At 32.8% G+C, this 19188-nt stretch overlaps 3 protein-coding genes and 1 non-coding gene across 4 annotated transcripts; 1 reads left to right on the top strand and 3 right to left on the bottom strand.

Annotated features, from left to right (window-relative positions):
- Positions 1-3062: 3062 nt before the first annotated feature.
- Positions 3063-6928, bottom strand: LOC141679064 ((1S)-1,7-diacetoxy-luvungin A aldo-keto reductase-like). Its single transcript, XM_074485548.1, has 4 exons — positions 5419-6928; positions 4321-4564; positions 3856-4035; positions 3063-3490 (listed from the first exon to the last, which is right to left on the bottom strand). Exons 1-4 carry the CDS (start codon positions 5739-5741, stop codon positions 3263-3265), a joined length of 975 nt encoding a protein of 324 aa, XP_074341649.1. The 5' UTR covers positions 5742-6928; the 3' UTR covers positions 3063-3262.
- A 139-nt stretch (positions 6929-7067) lies between these two features.
- On the bottom strand, positions 7068-9373 carry LOC141679072 (non-functional NADPH-dependent codeinone reductase 2-like). The gene is made up of 4 exons (XM_074485558.1): positions 8964-9373; positions 8221-8464; positions 7880-8059; positions 7068-7416 (listed from the first exon to the last, which is right to left on the bottom strand). Exons 1-4 carry the CDS (start codon positions 9284-9286, stop codon positions 7192-7194), a joined length of 972 nt encoding a protein of 323 aa, XP_074341659.1. The 5' UTR covers positions 9287-9373; the 3' UTR covers positions 7068-7191.
- A 5640-nt stretch (positions 9374-15013) lies between these two features.
- LOC141680671 (small nucleolar RNA Z279/snoR105/snoR108) lies at positions 15014-15122 on the bottom strand. The gene has a single exon (XR_012558384.1). It is a non-coding gene; the product is annotated as a small nucleolar RNA Z279/snoR105/snoR108 (small nucleolar RNA).
- Positions 15123-16940: 1818 nt separating this feature from the next.
- On the top strand, positions 16941-18416 carry LOC141724448 (polygalacturonase-like). The gene is made up of 4 exons (XM_074526611.1): positions 16941-17399; positions 17512-17801; positions 17885-18113; positions 18198-18416. The coding sequence occupies exons 1-4, from the start codon at positions 16965-16967 to the stop codon at positions 18414-18416; spliced, it is 1173 nt and encodes a 390-aa protein (XP_074382712.1). The 5' UTR covers positions 16941-16964.
- The last annotated feature ends 772 nt before the right edge of the window (positions 18417-19188 follow it).

A 19188-nucleotide genomic window follows, 5' to 3' on the forward strand; every position in this document is an offset into this window, starting at 1 on the left:
ACTCAATTTTGTTATACAAATTATTAAAATATTGACTACTAAAAACGTAAAAGAGAAATGTTAAAATATGAGTTAAGAGACTTTTAATTGGTTAAAATGTGAGGGAAAGAAAACTAAATTAAAATACTGATATTTAACGTTAAACTATAATATTAATTTTATATTTCAAAATAAACGGAAACTAAATAACTGTAATAAATAAATTAAATAAAACTAGAAGATAACCGTTTATATTATAAAAATTACAAACTTCGTGAAAAAAAATCAAAATTGAAGAAATTTGGAGCGCGCGTAGCGCGGGCAAAAAGTCCCTAGTGTAAAGGAGAAGACGAGGGCGATGAGCTGTCGGCTCTCAAATTGTTTCAATCTATTTTTTTGTAATTTTCTAAAAAGTTTATATTTTTAAATAGAAAAAATATTACATTAATTATTGACTAATACATAATATAATATTATGATAATTTATGAATAATAAGAGAGAGCCTCATTGGAATAAAAATGTTTAAAGAAAAAATAATTTTTCAAACTTTTTAATTTATTGTATTTATTTATTATTCTTAATTCCCAAATGATCAAGATTAGATAAGAAATACAAAACAAAAAAAAAAGATGAAAAAAATTATTTTAGAAGACTGATGCAAAGAGAGGCTAGTAAACTAGTTTTAATAAATTATATTCAACCATACTACACAGTAGTTAATTATCATCGTATTAATAGCTCATGCGTATTTTGAAAGTGATATGAATCACTACTTAAAAAATAAGTTTTCGTATGATATATATAAATCTAACCTGCAAATAAATTTACCAAGTGCTCTTTGAGAAAAACTTCAATTCTCCTTTGCAATTGTGTTTTCAGGAAAAAAATGTGATCCTATTTCCTAGCAAACGAAAAGCTTAATTTAGTAAATATCATTTATCCTTTTGGGCTTTGTCCATAATCCACAAAGCGTAAATGTGATGTTATCTAATGGGCCTATTTTCTTTTTTTCAAGCCATTGAGTGTTTGGGCCTCTGTCTTTTGTCGCTGTACTATTATAACTTTTCTAGGACAAGTATTAAATGAAAAATTTTGCAATCAAATAAAAAAAATAATGTTTGTATTCTATCATAGTCCAGAATTATTTAGAAACGCTTTATTATTTTTTAATTAGTTGAATTCAACTAGGGTGTGACCTATGTTACCATCATATCGTGATCAAAAACAAATCTATTTAGGAATAGCTGTATGTTGTAAAAAACAAAGATATGATTCCTAAAATTAAAAATTAGAAAAGAAAGGTTGATTTTTTCAAATAAGCCCAAACCCTGTCAGATTAGCATAAGGTAAACTAAATAGCTGTGAATTTATAGATTACTCTTTCAAACTGTTTGCCTCATCAAAAATTACTAACTTTAAATTCCCAGCCAAAAAACCATAAAAAATGTAAGGAAATGAAAGTGGCATTTGCATTTAACTTAAAATTACAATATCATCCCATATTTCATCTTTTAACAAACCAACCACCAACTTTACCAAACAAAACATTATTTGAACCTTATATATTAAACTTTATCGATCAAATTATTTAGCGAATCTTATATATTTAACCTCCCGCAAATTTCTTACCCAGTAATTTAATATGTTGGAGGGAAATCACCCTTAATATTGTACAACAATGTAAGATAATTTTAAATTTTAAAGCTGCCTAAGCTAGAGCTTGTGAAAAATGGAAAATATCAATTTGACAAATTTTTGTCTACCTTATTAATTTTGTCGGGTGGGAGCTTAATACAAGTCCATTACAGCTCGTCAAGCTCCTCAATTTCTCTCAATGTAATAATGGGGGATTGCTCTTCTTGCAATCATCAATTACCACATTGAGGCAAATTGGGAGCTCAATGAAACAATGGATTGATCGTCTTCCCAAACGCACCCTTTTGCATTATAGAAGAAAAAGATTCAATACTAACTTTAACCGAAACACTTCTTAAGTTATCATCTCTTATGTTACGTGATTACGTTACAACTAAATCAAACCAAACATACCTAGGGTCCGGGAGGGCATGTTGTAATAGATTTTGTATTAATATTTGAAGTAAAGATGATACATTCGTGAAGCTTGATCACCTTCTGTCTGTAGTGAAAAAAATTGAAAAATGTTAACATTTTAGCAAAAGAAAGCACAACAAGACAAACACAAATTGTTCTTTGTACTTTTCATGAGTGACCAAGATGTGTGTTAGCTGAAATAGTCCTACAGCTAACTTAGATTGTGAATCTTTAGCATCTATATAACTATCTATCATATAACTATACCTCTTCATCAAAGATATCCAACGCAGGCACTCGTCTCTCGTGTTGCAGAGTTTATGCAAACGGCATTTTGATCAAGCTGTACAGGAAGCCAAAGATACTGTCCATAATTGCTGATCTACTCTATAAATAGATTGATGGGAGCAGTTTTTCTATATATAAAATGACTGATTCTAGCAGCAGCTGCTCATTGGAGCGACGCCCTGTTTTTGACTTGGCTCATAAGTCAGGGCTGCATGTTAATTTTGTAGTTTTATTAGGTTAGAATATGGTCTGGAATCTGGAAACAGTAAAATTAATCTCTTGATGATATTCTCCATGGTAAGATCCAAAAGTATGGCAACAAAAAAAACTATGCCTTAATCTCGAACTGAAGTATCCATGTTAATTATTCTTTACGCTGTCACATTGTATTCAAATGTTCATTAAATTGATTGAGGTTGATGTGGCATCTAATAGAAATGTAATGACTTACTTCTGCAGATTATTAAATTAGGACATGAAAACAATATTTTTAGAGATGTTATAAGGTAGAAACTCGTAAACTGATGATACAGGTGCGTGTATCAGAGTCTTGAGCCCTCACTGACAGCTGACAAGGCCATGAATCCTGAAATTTTGTAGCTTGAAATGATCAAACACAAATGAGCAGCTAGCAAAGATTGGCTCCCAGAGCAATCAGCACCTAAATAAAGCTTTTTTTTTATGAGATTTGATTTACTTGCGCGAACAGTTGACAAAGACAAGAATCATTCCCATGCTTAGCATCAAGTTTGTTAGGAATTTACTAGTACAGAACTCAGTATATTCTCTTTAGGTAGCTGTACTTGTGTTTTACATAAGTTCAATATTTGTAAAACAAATAGCATCCACTTAACAACATATAGGAAGATATTACAAAATATGAAACTGTCACACGCAGGATAATGTATTACTGATAAAAATTTGGTGTTCATGACATTTACTCTAGTTGATACTTTCATCCCAGAGGTCATCTGCAGATTTGAAGGGTCCTTTGTCCGAGATAAAGAAGCGTGCAGGGTTCCCTTTCTCCTGAGGAATTTGATTGATTTTTTCAAGTTCTTCGGAACTAAGCTCCCAGTCAAATATATTCATATTTTCCATCATCCTCTCCTTATTAAAGCTCTTCACAAGGACACTTACTCCTTGCTCATAAGCCCATCTTAAGCAGATCTTCAGAAATAATAAGCAAAATGTCATAATAAATCAGAGATAAATTTTGTGTGTGCATGTGAATTTTTTTTAATCATAGAAAGACATTGTCAAACTGATTTACAAATGGTGATAATATAGTATCAATTATCATGAACTTTTTTAAGAAGCTTCACACTCGAACTACCTAATCAAACAGCTATCTATTTATCATTATATCAGTAAGGCATGCTCACTTTATTTACACAATTACACGATTTTTATGGATTTCTGCTTGTTGCTGAAGTTTGTTCTTGACGTTTAGTCTTTGTATCCATGGCCTCATATATATAGATAAAACGATATAGATGGAATGAGATCGTGTTGATGGACAGGAAATACTGTACCTGGGGAACACTCTTTCCCTTGGCTATAGCAATTTCTTGGAGCATCTCCGAGTCCATGACTTTATTAGTTCCCCACATCGTTCCTTTGGCACCAAGAGGCGAATATGCTGTCACATGTATGTTCTTTTCCTTGCAGAACTCCCTTAGGTCCTTTTGTTGCCACAAAGGGTTCATCTCCACCTAGTGAAATTAACATTAATAGTAAACAACTAATTCTTAAAATTAAGATAAGAAAAAGAAATCAGGCTAGTTTCAAACAAAACTAGAGGAGCAAAATGAGTGACATCATGATCATAGGAAGTGTTATGAATTAAATCTAAGAACCTGTGACTATCACATGAACTTAGATATGTAAATCAATGTGTTTCAGATGTGTACATCACTCGTTATTTAAATAGTTGCGTTTCCAATATAGCTAGCCTGAACAGCATACTGTATATTAAGTGCATCATCAGAAATACTCACTTGATTCACTGATGGAGGTATCTTTGCTAAGGAAAGTACCAGTTCAAGCTTCTTGCAGGAAAAATTGCTGACTCCTATATTTTTTGTGAGACCGCGTACCTGACACCCCTCCATGGCTTCCCAAACATGCTTATAATCCATGGGAAGTATATCTTCCTCTGGAAAAGGATATGAAGGACTCCCCGCCTTGATGCTCACTGGATAGTGAATGAGGTAGAGATCAAGATACTCAAACGCAAGGTTCCTAAGCATTAGACATTTTAACGAGTTTGACAAAAGTGAGATCAGATTAATACAATGCACATTTTGTCTAAATGTAGCAGTTTTCTAGTAGATACTAATTCCAGATTTAAGAAGGAAAACTAAATAAATACATAGGGAACTAGAGCCAAATTCAAGGGGATACTCGGCCTCATGGTAGATCACATGTTTCCATTCATTATGTCAACTCATCATTTTTTTTTACCAGGTCCAAGTCATCATATGTTGCTCGTACATATGTTGACGAGGCACAAACTATGCTGCAGATGTTATTGCTGCACCTGAGCAATATCTTACAATTAAGATCAGTTTAGTAGTACTGGAAAATTGACGTTATCCTCTAGGGCCTCTTTCTTAATCATAAAGTAGGAAGAAGTTGAAGTACACACTAGAAATTAAATATGTTGAATTGAACTAAGCACTTGGTTCCCTCTCAACAACATGCTGATCTCTTGAATCACAAAAGCATTGATAGAATAGTACTTTGTTTTTCAGTCCAAGCTAAAAGTTTTAATTTCTTTGAACTATTTGCCTTAATACCGGATGGTAGTTACTTCTTGATGCAAGTCTAATTATGCCGGCTTAATCAGTTACACATGTGTATTACTTACTAGCTCAAGGAATCAAATTTTGCTACAAGTAATATGACAGCAATTCAAGTATTGTTGCAATTAAAATACGGCTTTTTCTTTGCAGAAGTTTCTGTACAACTTTTGCATCCTGTCATTTGAATCAGTGTAATGCTAATGATCAGAGAACATAATATACGCATTTGAGTGACATTCTCTCTCGCATTTGAAGTAATAAACAGCTAAATTACAAAAACTAAACCGTTACCTAAGAGTATTTTGCAACGCGGGCAGCACACGATCAGGATGTGCATCAGAACACCAGAGCTTGGACGTAATAAACAGCTCGTCACGAGACTTAATGATACCACATTTTACAGCTTCAGCAACTGCTTCACCGAGATCTTTCTCAGAGTTGTACATTGCCGCAGTATCAAAATGTCTGTAACCAACTTTGATAGCATTGAAAATGGACTTTTTCATTGTATCTGAAGCAACCGGAGGGTACACAGCAGTTCCAAATCCTAGCAATGGAATAGTAGTTGCAATATTGGAGCCTAGCTTGGATTCTGGAATTTTGCTGTTCTTCATACTTGAACTTCAAGTCTAATCCTAATCTGAATATGCAAGTCCTTATTAACTTCGAACGGGAGATAAGGATTTCAAAGCGGACTTTTTCAGCTTGCTGACTACGGCCTGCAACGAAGTTAAAATCCCATAATTAAACAAATACTATCTACATGCTTTTACTAATACAATTTGGAGCTCTGACAGTGATTGATGCCACTTTCAGTAATTAATTTTAAAGTCCTGACAGTGAATACTTCAGTTTCTTCATCAGAGCTTGTTGTGTAATCTGTTTTTTTGTAAATTGTATTATGTGTTGCTAAATTTTGCAGTCCTTGCATTTTGTGTACCTCATATTTTAGAACCTAAACTTGCAATTCTCAAACTTTAAACCCCTGCACTTCGTCTGCTTTCGTATCCATGCTTCGGTTGTAATGCCATCTGTTGATTTAAGTTACTCGTATGGTTTATCGGTCATTAACGTTGTATTCTTCCTCAAATTTTTGTCCTACTATTGATGAGCTTCTGAAGAATTTAAGTCACATCTGACATATCACCCAATTCATTTAAAAATAAGACTCGTTCATTTGCAGAATGCAAACAAATAGTCCTTTTCTCTACAAAACCATATAACATTTAAGTACCAAAAATAATCCAGTTTTAATGCAAATAATCTGCACAAGGTGTTTGCAGTACCGGTCTGCAGAGAGCCACCAATCAAATACAGACCAGGATGGAGAACGAGTGACCCATGTTCTCATCCATATATCTGCTTTTGATTCCTTCTCCCTGAGCTTGTCGCAGAACTTGGTGAAATGGGAGTGAAGTATATGAGGTATACAGATTTTAAGGTATGCTTGGTTACACAAGGAATATGACTTATTTCTCTAGAAGTGGAATATGCCTATTTAATACCCAAATTCATTTTATGTCAAGATTTTAATAATGAAACAAAAGGTATGCCTGGCTACTTGCTTTCTTCTTGTACACAAATTCTCCTTCTTTCTGAGTATCTAAATTCCCTGAGAGTTCAATCCTGGGAGTTCTGATCCCTTACATTTAAGTATTGTAAGTACTAAGTTGAAAGATGAAGTACACAAGTGCAGAAGAAGGAAATTCAGGTCACGTAAATCATGCTTCTCCCTATTTTTTTAGGAAGATGTTTAAAAACATCTAAGTAGCTGGAGGTAGTCGAATTGGAAGTGAGCAATGCAACTGAACCTCTAGCCAAATCTTAAGTTTTTAGTTGTGGGGATAGCTGTACCCTAAACAAGAATGCTCCGTTTACCTAGCTTCGTCCAACTCTGTCATATTTTTATAGTATGGTTTCCGCATATTCTCATTAGGTAGTTATACTTTTTCTAAAGTAAGTTCGTTTATTCAGCAAAATATTGACTTAACAACATAGGAAGATGTGATGTCCATTGTTACACAGGAAAATGAAGTACTGACAGAGTTGCCCTGATATATCACTCTAGTTGTTTTCATCCCAAAAGTCGTTAACAGATTTAAATGGTCCTTCGTCTGAGGTGAAGAAGAGTGCAGGGTTCCCCTGCTCCTGAGGAAGTTGATTGATTCTTTCAAGTTCCTCTGGACTAAGCTTCCATTCGAATATGTCCATATTTTCTTTCATCCTCTTGTTATTAAAGCTCTTCACAAGGACACTTACTTCTTGCTCATAAGCCCATCTCAAGCAAATCTTAAGAAATAATAAGCAAGGTCAATAATAAATCAGGTATAAACTGAAGTACATATATGTAACATCCTTCATATAGGTATACATGAGTCATGAGTGTGAGTGTACGACATGGGCATCGAGGTGAAATGAGAGCCTGTCTAGCATAGCTCTTGACTACTAACGGAAAATATTTTTTGTGTGGTTAATGTCAACTGATTTACAAAAGGGTATACATAAGTGACTATGTCCAGCAGCTTCTAATCTATATTGACCTACCTCTGAGTGCCTAATCAAGTATTGAGCCTATCAGCACCTTAATTAGGTATGTACACTATATACTCAATTACGCGGTCTTAATGAATGTTTATGCAGCTTCTTGTTGCTGCAATTTGTATTTGTGAGTATTTATATCTGCAGCCACTTATATTGCATAGATCAATATAGATGCAGGGAGATCAGGTATATGGACAATCAAATGATGTACCTGGGGAAGACTTTTTCCCTTGGCTATAGCAATTTCTTGAAGCACCGCAGAGTCCATGACTTTATTCGTTCCCCAGAATGTGCCTTTGGCGCCCAGAGGGGAGTATGCTGTCACATGTATGTTCTTTTCCTTGCAGAACTCCCTTAGCTTCTTCTGCTGCCACAATGGGTTCATCTCCACCTAGTAAAATCGAACATGTTTACTAAACATCAATAATTCTCGAAACTTTGATAAGCACATGGAATCAGGCTGGTTTCAAAAACATAACTCAAGGAGTTAAATGAGTGACATCTTGAGCATAAGCAGCATACTAAAAGAAATGCACCAAAGATTAAACGTACTTGATTTACAGCTGGAGGTATCTTTGCTAAGGATAGTATGACTTCAAGCTTTTTGCAGGAGAAATTGCTGACTCCTATAGCTTTCGTGAGACTGCGTATCTGACACTCTTCCATGGCTTCCCAAACATGCTTATAATCCAGGGGAAGTACGTCCTCCTTGGGAAAAGACAATGAGATACTTCCAGGCTTAATGCTTGCCGGATAATGAATGAGGTAGAGATCAAGATACTCCATTCCAAGGTTCCTAAGCATTAGACAGATTAACAAGTTCAACAAACCTGAGATTACTATATAATGCAGTGTACATTTTAGCTAAATGTAGCAATTTTCTAGTAGATACTGCCTGATTACAATAGCCAAACATACGACGCTTTTCACAGCTGTTTAACTTATTTTTTATATGCTCAGCCTAATGGTAGATCACTTGTTTCCGATTAATTTTGATTTCTACTTGAACCTTATTTAGTTTTACTAATTTGCATATAAATTAAGACGGTACAAATCAATGATTCTTGTTAAGGATCTGTCACTCTAAAACCTCAAGAATCTAAATTAAAACCGTACAAATCAATGATTCTTGTTAAGAAACATGTCACTCTAAAACCTAAAGGTGTTGGCCGTTACTAGAATCTTATATTAATATTCTAACAATTCTCACAAATGTCATTACAAATATTTTCGTTTAAAATCTGAACTCAAGTCTATTTCTGCAACTCGCGAGTTTTACGAGAACAAAATGTTACCTAAGAGTATTTTGCAAAGCAGGCAGCACACGATCCGGGTGTGCATCAGAACACCAGAGCTTCGACGTAATAAACAGCTCATCACGAGACTTAATGATACCACATTTAACAGCCTCAGCAACTGCTTCACCGAGATCTTTCTCAGAGTTGTACAATGCTGCAGTATCAAAATGTCTGTAACCAACTTTGATAGCATTGTAAATGGACTCTTTCATTGTATCTGAATCAACCAAAGGGTACACAGCAGTTCCAAATCCTAGCAGTGGAATAGTAGTTGCATTGTTTGAACTTAGCTCACATTCTGGAATTCTTTTGCTACTCATTTTGAAAAATTATTGACTGTTAAGTTTGAATAATCTGGATATGCTATGTGTTAAGAAATGAGATACGATCGTGGTAAGCCAATTCCTAACACTTTGTGGTTTTATAGTAACCGGTTTTTTGACATGGTATCGGAGCTCAGACGGTCGAGAACTCAGATTTGATCACTACCACCCTCAATATTCTCACAATTTATCATGATACGAATGATAAATTAATACTCCAAAGATGAGCGACTGTGATCCACTCTTCGACCCATTAATGGGCTCTCGAGTAAAGGGGAACGTTAGAATATAAGATTTGAGAAATGTCCATTCTCCTATGCCTTGAACTTTTAGAGTAACTGGTTACTTGATATAGTTTCTGAGCTTTGAAACTTTAGAGTAACTAATTCCTTAACAACATATCAGAGCCTGCCCGCCTAGACAATAAATTTTCATCAATACCATTAACACCGCTTTCTTCTAGTTGGGTAATAATGACAGAAACAGAGGGAAAAATCGAACCGACACTATGCTATCCAAGTCCTTGTTAAAATTAGGGAACACGAATTTTCGAAGCGGCATTTTTTGATACAACTACAAAAATAAACATATTAAAAAAAATATTTTAATGATATTTTTTCACTTATAAGTTTTATCTATTATAAATGCAAGGATTCTATAAAAATATAAATTATTCTAAACTCAAACTCACACCTCTAAACTCGTATCTTGTTATACAATTTTTTTAAAAAATAATTTAATAAAATTGATCACATATCTATATCTATACTATAATATTTCTTTTAACGGTTATCCTCTTATTTTTGTTATTAAAAATAAATAGTACTCCCTCCATCTCATTGATTTCGATACGTTTAATATTTGCACGTATTTTGAGACTTCTATAAAATATAATTTCATATTATTTTTTTTAAGTTTTTTAATAAAAATTTAAACATAAAATTTTTATACAGAAAAAAAAAGTAAAAAAATTTAATGAAGTTAAACTTTAAATGAGCATTGAAAAGCGTGCTAAAAAGTGATGTAGATAATTTAATGGGACAGAGGGAGTATTATTCACATGCTAAAAAAACTTATTCTACTAAATTACAATCACACTTCCCTTCTAGTTCTTTTATTTTTTATTATAAATCTATAATTATTATATATATATATATGATTGGGTAAAAAAAAATTGTTTAAATATTAACATAATCCCACGGGATTTAAGTTATTTACTAGCGTAAAAGTCCGTGCGAGGCACGGGTTTGTATATATCGAAATATTATCTCGAACTAACTTGCACCTATATAGAAATGATTTTTAAATACTGAAAATATTTATTATTATTTTATTTTATATTAGTATAACAATTATTAAATAATGACAATAAATTTTATAAATTTGATTAAATCTCGTAAAATTTAAATAAATGAAAATATGATGACATAAAGTTTATTATTGAATTGTCTTACTTCTTTTTTTTCATATATACCGTTAAAGTCAGACTAGACAATTTAAGTGGTGGGAGCTTACTTACTTTTTGTCGTAGAGTTCGATTCTCACTTATCCCGAAAAGTTTGAGATTAGATATTTATCGTAAAATATATAACCCTGATTACAAAAAAAAATTAAAATTATATTATTAAAACAAAAATATTTGAAGTTTGTTTATATGAATATACATCGAGTCACTTCGGAGTCAGAAAGTGTCATCCCCGTCCCTGATCCACAAATTCACCCCGAACTCCTAACAAAAATTCTTTGATCCTGCCCCAAAAGGGAATTCGCGCGAGAATTCGGGAAATAATTAAAAATAATAATTTTGTGTTTTATTAATTTTTTTTTGATATAAACAATCTACTAGTTCGTATTATATAAAAACATAATAATATCTCACTTTTTAACATCAAATCATATTAAAATTGATTTATAATATAAAGAAATGATAAATTAAAAATATTTGTTATATTTTATTGTAAAAAAATTGATCAGCACAATTATAGATTATTTTTAAAATATGATAATATTTTAAATCCTATTATATATACACACACGATGAGTAAATTAATAAGAGTGTAAGAAATATTAAAATTAATATAAAATGACATGTTCTCTTAAGACATAATAACAAATGAAGTACACTCACAAAAATTTCATAATAAAATTAAATTGGCTAAAATGAGTGTGTAAATTATTTTATAATTTAATAATTTTTTTAGCAATAATTTTCTTATTTTAGAAATATACTTATAACAAATAATGCAATGCACCACATTTAATACATTATTTATATTACATCAAATTTTAATTTTTTATTTCTCCATATCATTGCCCGACTAATCCAAATCATTATTTTAAAACTCGATCGTTTTAACCAAGATATCGACCGAGTACACATATTCAAACTTATTCACGAACTGATTTTTCATTTGTTCGAATAAAACCCGCTTTTAAGTCTACCTCGGGTTAAACTCGACCCGACTCGGTTTAAACTTTAAAAAGTCTAAAAATGAATAAATGGTAAAAAACTTTTTTTGCCAAATTTAAAACAGATTTCATTAATAACTTGAAAGAGACTCAATTGGGACAAACCCTCAACTGATCATTCAAACAGGTTGAAAAACAAATAGAGATAAATAACTAGTTGTTTTGTTTCCGGATTGCTTAACAAACTGAACACAAATATTCTGAAAATTAAAAATAAAAATAATGGTTTCCCATGCAATTCAGCATGCATCTCCCCCGAAAACAGTAGCTTCACAATTGACTCTGACATTAATTTCATTCATAGTGCAATGTTCATAGGACTCGGGCCTCATGTCATGAACAAATATTTGTTGTGAAAGGTAGGGGTGTGCATTCGGTTAAAACCGAACCGAACCGAATTTTTTTTCGGTTAACCGAAACCGAATTGTGAAAAAAATTGCTACCGAAAACCAAACCGAAATATATTCGGTTTTGTAACCGAACCGGAATTAAATTTCCGGTTATTACCGAAAATCGAATTTTAAAACCGAAATTATAGAGAAACTGCAGAACATACAGAAAAACATTCTTAAAATTTAAGTTTATTAATAGTTAAAAACACAGTCACCAAATCAGAAACCAAAAGTAGAAGACGCATCATAAGCTTTCATAAAAATTGCAAAGTATGCGATGAAAATTATATAGAATATACTTCTCTGCTAGTGCTAACAGTCATATAATCCCCTCTCTGCTGCTCTTCACACTTCACTGTACTGTACTGTCTTTCCAATTAAATTGAGTAGAGTCTAGTAGATTTACCTCTATAAAGTTGGGCCTTCTTCTTGCTCCTCAATTGAGTGGATTAGCTCTCTAAATTGATGGAGAGAGGCGAAAGCAATTGAATTGGAGGGTCTGTTTGTGTGTGGGTTTGTTAATATTAACATTTCAATTAAGTATTAGTACAACTTAATATTATTAATTTTTATATAAATATTTTGTAAATTCGGTTATATATTTCGGTTTTTCGGTTAACCGCGGTTAAAAACCGAAAAACCGAAAAACCGAAATTCGGAATTTTCACTACCGAAAATCAAACCGAAATTTCTTATTTGGTTAACCGAACCGAAATTATTTCGGTTATTCGGTTCGGTTTTCAGTTAATCGAACCGAATGCACACCCCTAGTGAAAGGTGAGCACATGTGATTTTCACCACCGTTTCAAGCGCACCTCAGCTATCTATCTGTCGGACACAAGTTATAGATCTGACGAGAGTGTTGTTGATGCGAGATATCCAAATCTCCCAATACACCGTCAAATTCATTTTCAACACAATCACCACGTCGCACAAAGCGAGACACATCGCATAAAGCGAGACAATCAAACACACAAATAATAATTTAAACACATTAATACGAAAAAAACTCATAATTCAAAAATCTCGAAATAACACTAAATTGTAATATGTTGTTAGATCAGAGATTTTGAATCCAAAAACTGAATTTTATTATAAAATCCAAGCTCTTACCTTAGTAGATCTGAAAACTAAAGTGAAGAACTGTAATGGATTTTTCAAGTTTTGTGGAACAAATCTCGATTTTATTGAAGAAAAAGTAACCAAAGGGAGGAGATGGGTGGAAATGGTGAAAAAGAATGTATGGCGGCTAGGGTTAGAAGAATGTATGGCGGTCGACTCTCATTTGAAAAAAAAAAGATAAATCTCCTTCAATTTACTCGTATTAGTTTTACACAATTTACTCACTGTAAGCTATATGCTTGATTTCATACAAATAAATAATTTTCACCTCCTAGTAAATTATAATAAACATTTTTTCGGTTATTCAGGAGATGTATACAATAATTATAAGAATAAGAGTAACATATATTGTTTCGGTTGGATTCATCTTTACACGTAAATGTAATTTTATATTATACATATTTATACTAATTAACTTTTTGATATATTTGATTTTTTATACGAGTATTAATTTTCAGTGCTCCCGGATTAAATTGAATACTTTTGACTCCATAAACTCATTAAGTCAAACTTAACTAAACAGTTTTATGTTTTTTAGATAATAAATCAAAATAAATTATAACAAAATATTTAATATTATAAAAATATAAATCAAAACAATTAACAAAATAATAGATATACATAAATATGGTTAATTTCTATGGAGATCACTTTTTTTGAAGACCTTAGAGACCACTTATATTCTGTAAGTTAAATATTGCATAAAAATATTGCAAAACATATTATTTTGCGAATCATGCTCTACAAACATCCTTATTTTATTCAAAATTTGAATATTATATATATTGCATGTAAAACATTACAAAAATATTTTATTCTGCAAAACAGGTTAAGTTTGCAGAACATTTGTTCAGCTTGCAGAACATACACATTCTACTTATTAAACTTAAACGATCTTCAATAATTTTAATGAATTAGTAATACTCATAAAACATACTTCACAAAATAATATATTTTATAGTGTTTTGATTGCAGAACATATGTGGTCTCTAAGGTCTCCGATGAAAAAGTGGTCTCCATAAAATATTCCTCTACATAAATATACATATAAATAACACACATATATATATGATGTACATATATATAGACACACACGTATACGCGTATATTTTTTTGCTTAAATATCAAAGTGATGGAATTTTTGAAATTTCATAATAAAACTACAATAGCTATATTAAAAAGACAGAGTCACATCAATAAATAATATAAATTAATATTTTATTTACTCAAAAATTAAATATGTAAAAAAAGATTTTGATAAAACGAAAGAATGAGACTTATCTGATAAGAATTTTAAAATGAACTCAAAAAGTTATGTAGGAAATATGGTAGTGACATAAAATTTATAAGTAGAGGGTAAGGTATTCGATTTCTAGTAACTATTTATACTTATTTTTAATTAAAATTATGTAAGAGTGACATTTTTATAATTTTTTTAATATTAAAGAGCTGTAAAATCATGATTTCACAGTCATTAAAATAACTCAATTTGTCCATAATCCTAAATTTTGGGAGGAGTCGGGAGAGTGTCTTCAAAAGATTGTTCATTATTTTAGTTGCAATATACTTTTACTAGAAAAATAGAAACAGGCATGTTCGAGCTATTAAAAGAAATGATCTAATTCCAAGAAACAAAAATGATTAAAAATAAAATTGAATAACTTCTCAAAGTTGCAAGAACCAAAAAACCAAAATGATTATGATAAAACTGAAAATTAATACTTGGATTAAAGATGGGGCAGGGATCAGATTGGTTGAAGAGGAGAGTGCCTATATTGTCGTAACAGGCTTTGGGCTAAACACCCATAATGCAAATTAAAATGCAATATTTTGACCACTCATCATATCCCATTTACTGCCTGAAGGATCATGTTTTGTTCAAAGCCCAACTCGCTCCTCTTAAACCCCACTTGCTCTCTCACTTCTTTTAACTTAGCGATGTGGGATTATTATTACATCTTCAGTTCTTTGCTCAACTAGATTCAGAAATGCAATTTATAGGATTGTATCTTATATTGTCAATTGTCATACATGCCTTCATTTTTCATGAATTTGGAAGGTTGGAATATATTAACCATGCACTATTATCATTTTTCTAAAACTCTGAATAATTTGGTTCAAAAAAATTAAACTGTCAACAAACAGAGGGAGTAATTAATGGTAAATAAGACAGGAGTCGAACCATTGACTTCTCTTAAAAATTCGTAAGAACGTCATCTTTCATCATACTCCATCCCAACTTCCCAAGGTTCCTGCATAACATTAACATTATATTATTCTTCTAACTTCAAAATATATATTTAAGGACTACACATCAAAATTTCATACTCAGTGCTAAACTACAGGTTCTGTATGCAGTCTTGGCCTGATACTTATTTGCAGAACCACAAGTTCAAATCTTGTTGATCTACACTAATATATCTCCTCTAACATTAACAACAAATTTAGTAAGATATTATTGACTTACTTGAGAGTGTTTTGTAAAGCAGGAAGTACACGATCAGAATGTGCATCACTACACTAAAGCTTTAATGTGATAAAAAGATCATTTTTGCGATTTGATTAGACTGAGGCTCAAAGCTTCTGCAATGGCTTCACCGAGACACTTGGTTTCAGAATGTCTCTAATTGTACTAATTGCACATGGTTTCCGAGACTACGAAGGAGCTAAAACACTCTAAGCTGTTCCATGGTCTATTAATGGAATGGTGGCGCCATTGAGCCTATTTTTGTCTCGGGAATTTTCAACTTGGCCATTTTAAATTCAATCTTCTGGCTAGATGAAATGGAGTACATGCTTTATTTTGAAGTGCTACTCATGTATAGGTAACTAATTATTTCACGGTAAAGGACTACCTAATATATGTAGATTTAGGAGGTTAATTTTTCATTTGAAGTAGACTAGCAGTATAAATTTGAAGTTCATATGATGAAACAAGGGCAGGGCACAAGTAACTTTTATTTGAATTATTCCAAACAGGCTCTTATTCATCTATCGGTCTCATCAGCTCTCTTGATGTCGATTTGCACAAAATCTGTTACTCCCAAATCCTTCAAAAAATTCCTGCACCTAGAGATCCCCATCACAAGCATCAACTAAGCTTTTCACTTTCTCCCACGCCTCTAAGATAAACAAAGTATAAGGCTTTCACTCTAATTTAGTATGGTTTGATCCTTGAGGCCTGCCCGGGACAAACTCAACAACAACTCCACATAAAATTCCCTACTGAATAATCGGGTGATCTAGATCGATAAGCTATTGACTTTGATATTAAACAATAGAATATCTTTATAGAAATTCTGCATTTCATGTGCCTAGTTATCCTAGTTTCTTGAATGATTAACTAGCACTCAATCAGGCAAAAATAGTGGACGAACTCAAGTAATCTCAAAATAAAGTAAACAACGAAACACGTACAGATGCACAAAAACATGTACTTGATACAAAAAAGAAATTTAGTTTGCTCATCAAACGCCACATGTTATGGAGACTGCACCTGCATGTTACTTGTGAATGGGGATGATTTGTACTTCCGCATGTACTTGCGTCATGATAACTCCCCTTGATAAGAAGTTTCGCAATTCAGATACTTTATAAATAGCTCCATTATATTATCACAGTTCCCATTATCAAATCTCCTCCTCTCTGTATAACCTTTATAACCTTATTGCTTAAGAACTTTGACGATATAAATGGCTTATTATCTTATACTAACACTTTCCACCATTTTTCTCTTACATTCATCATTCGCAGCAAGACTCTCCATCAATGTGCAAAGATTGGGAGCCAAAGCTGATGGCAAGACGGATGTTTCAAAGGTTTTTCTCAGGGCATGGAATTCAGCTTGTGCCTCTAGAAAGCCAGCCCAAATTTACGTACCCCGAGGAAGATACCTGATTCGCAGTCCAATAGTATTTAATGGCCGCAACTGTAAACGCAGCATGTTCATTCGTATCGAGGGCACAATTGTAGCTTCTACTGATTACAATCTTCTTGGCAAGCATGGAAACTGGATCAAGTTTGAAAGAGTAAATGGACTTGCCATTTCCGGAGGAAATATAGATGCCAAGGGAGCAGCTCTGTGGAATTGCAAAAAATCTGGAAAGAATTGCCCTACAGGCGCAACGGTATGTTAACTAGAATCCAGCTTTCTAAAATTTATCTCATGGAATGTGACACCCTGCAAACCTTGAAGTACAACAACAAAATCTAAATTGATTATTCATATATACATTGCAGAGCATAGGGTTCTACAGCTCAACCAATGTTGTTGTGAGTAGACTAACATCAATAAATAGCCAATTGTTCCACATGATCGTCTACAAATGCAGAGATGTCAATTTACGAGGAATCAAAATCTTAGCACGCGGTAGCAGCCCCAACACCGATGGTATTAATGTGCAATTCTCATCAGGAGTCAGCATCTTAAACTCTGGAATTAGTACCGGGGATGACTGTGTGTCAATTGGACCTGGCACTACTAATACATGGATTGAAAACGTTTCCTGCGGTCCTGGTCATGGTATCAGGTATGAATTTTGAATGCTAAAGCCTAAAGGGATAGAATATATATCATTTTATATCGTAAAATAATAGCTGTCTGTTGTAACAGCATTGGAAGTCTGGGCCGGAATTCAAAAGAACCTGGTGTTCAAAATCTTACGGTTAAATCAGTTACATTCCGGAATACTGACAATGGCGTGCGAATAAAAACATGGGCAAGATCTAGCAATGGATTTGTTAGAAATGTTCTATTTAAGAATATTGTTATGAGCAATGTCAAGAATCCGGTCATTATTGACCAAGACTACTGTCCTAACAACCAAAATTGCCCGGGAAAGGTATGTATTAATTTTTGTAGTCTCATATATTTGATCTGTTAACTCGTGTCTAATCTTTTTTCTTAACTTGGTGTTTCTGAGAAGGTTTCTGGAATTAAGATTAGCAACATAAGGTATCAAAACATTCGTGGATCATCGGCAACGCCAGTGGCTGTGCAGTTCCAATGTAGTATGAAATATCCGTGCAGTGGGATACGATTACAAGATGTATCACTCACATATAAAAATCAAGCAGCAAAAGCGTCGTGTGCCTATGTTGGAGGAACTGCTTCTGGCGTTATGAAGCCTTCCAGCTGTTTATAAATATTGTAAGAGTATACACATGTCAGTTCTTTTTTTCTGTCATGCGCGTCCAGATTGAAAGAAAATGTAACAGTTCATAAAGTTGTAAGAAATACGTTAGAAAATTTTTGTAATAAAAATTAACAATGAAATTCAAATCAAATAATTGTTGAAACAGCTTGAGCTTCTGAAAGTAGAGTGCCTAATTTGGGCTAAACACTCTTATATTGCACCTTTATATTTAAAATTCTGATGAACATTGCCATCCATGATTTCATTTTATTTGTACAGGAGTTTATCCTAGAATGATACATAAAAATAAAGTAATTTATTCATCCCAGAATTGTTCAAAAGATATGTAATGTAATGGTCCATCTGCTGTGGGATTTGTTTTATCTTTCAAGTTTCAATACTCTTAAGCGCTTAGTTTCCAGGGAGGTAGAAGAATGATCCCAACATTATACTCTTTTATACTGCCCTAAGTGGAATGATTGAACACCATAAATATATTTAAATATAGGGGGTGGTAAATCTCGAACCCGACACCATTCCCTAAACTGAGTTCACTATGTCAAATAACTAGTCGCTCTATAATTTTGCGGTGGTTGAGTAAAATCCCGACAAAATCTAATACTTTTCAACACTATTAACAACAACACACACTTGCACTTACTATAAGACTCTTAGAACAAAACTCGGATCTGCTTGTTAAAGTGAACTCGGTTCTATTCATTTCCTTAAATGAGACAATGTTGAACATGAAAATGAGTTCGGATGAATAATTGAGCCGAGC

This window comes from Apium graveolens, chromosome 1, assembly GCF_009905375.1.
Source record: "Apium graveolens cultivar Ventura chromosome 1, ASM990537v1, whole genome shotgun sequence".
Taxonomy (NCBI): Eukaryota; Viridiplantae; Streptophyta; class Magnoliopsida; order Apiales; family Apiaceae; genus Apium; species Apium graveolens.

What these genes read in the sequence shown, in the direction of transcription:
- LOC141679064 (XM_074485548.1), bottom strand. Translation starts at nt 5,741, where the DNA reads ATGAAGAACAGCAAAATTCCAGAATCCAAGCTAGGCTCCAATATTGCA. An exon ending in GCGTTGCAAAATACTCTTAG is followed by an intron (nt 4,565 to 5,418) that starts GTAACGGTTTAG and finishes TCTAATGCTTAG; the next exon opens with GAACCTTGCGTTTGAGTATC. An exon ending in AGGGAAAGAGTGTTCCCCAG is followed by an intron (nt 3,491 to 3,855) that starts GTACAGTATTTC and finishes TTATTTCTGAAG; the next exon opens with ATCTGCTTAAGATGGGCTTA.
- LOC141679072 (XM_074485558.1), bottom strand. Translation starts at nt 9,286, where the DNA reads ATGAGTAGCAAAAGAATTCCAGAATGTGAGCTAAGTTCAAACAATGCA. An exon ending in GCTTTGCAAAATACTCTTAG is followed by an intron (nt 8,465 to 8,963) that starts GTAACATTTTGT and finishes TCTAATGCTTAG; the next exon opens with GAACCTTGGAATGGAGTATC. An exon ending in AGGGAAAAAGTCTTCCCCAG is followed by an intron (nt 7,417 to 7,879) that starts GTACATCATTTG and finishes TTATTTCTTAAG; the next exon opens with ATTTGCTTGAGATGGGCTTA.
- LOC141724448 (XM_074526611.1), top strand. Translation starts at nt 16,965, where the DNA reads ATGGCTTATTATCTTATACTAACACTTTCCACCATTTTTCTCTTACAT. An exon ending in ATTGCCCTACAGGCGCAACG is followed by an intron (nt 17,400 to 17,511) that starts GTATGTTAACTA and finishes TATACATTGCAG; the next exon opens with AGCATAGGGTTCTACAGCTC. An exon ending in GGTCCTGGTCATGGTATCAG is followed by an intron (nt 17,802 to 17,884) that starts GTATGAATTTTG and finishes CTGTTGTAACAG; the next exon opens with CATTGGAAGTCTGGGCCGGA.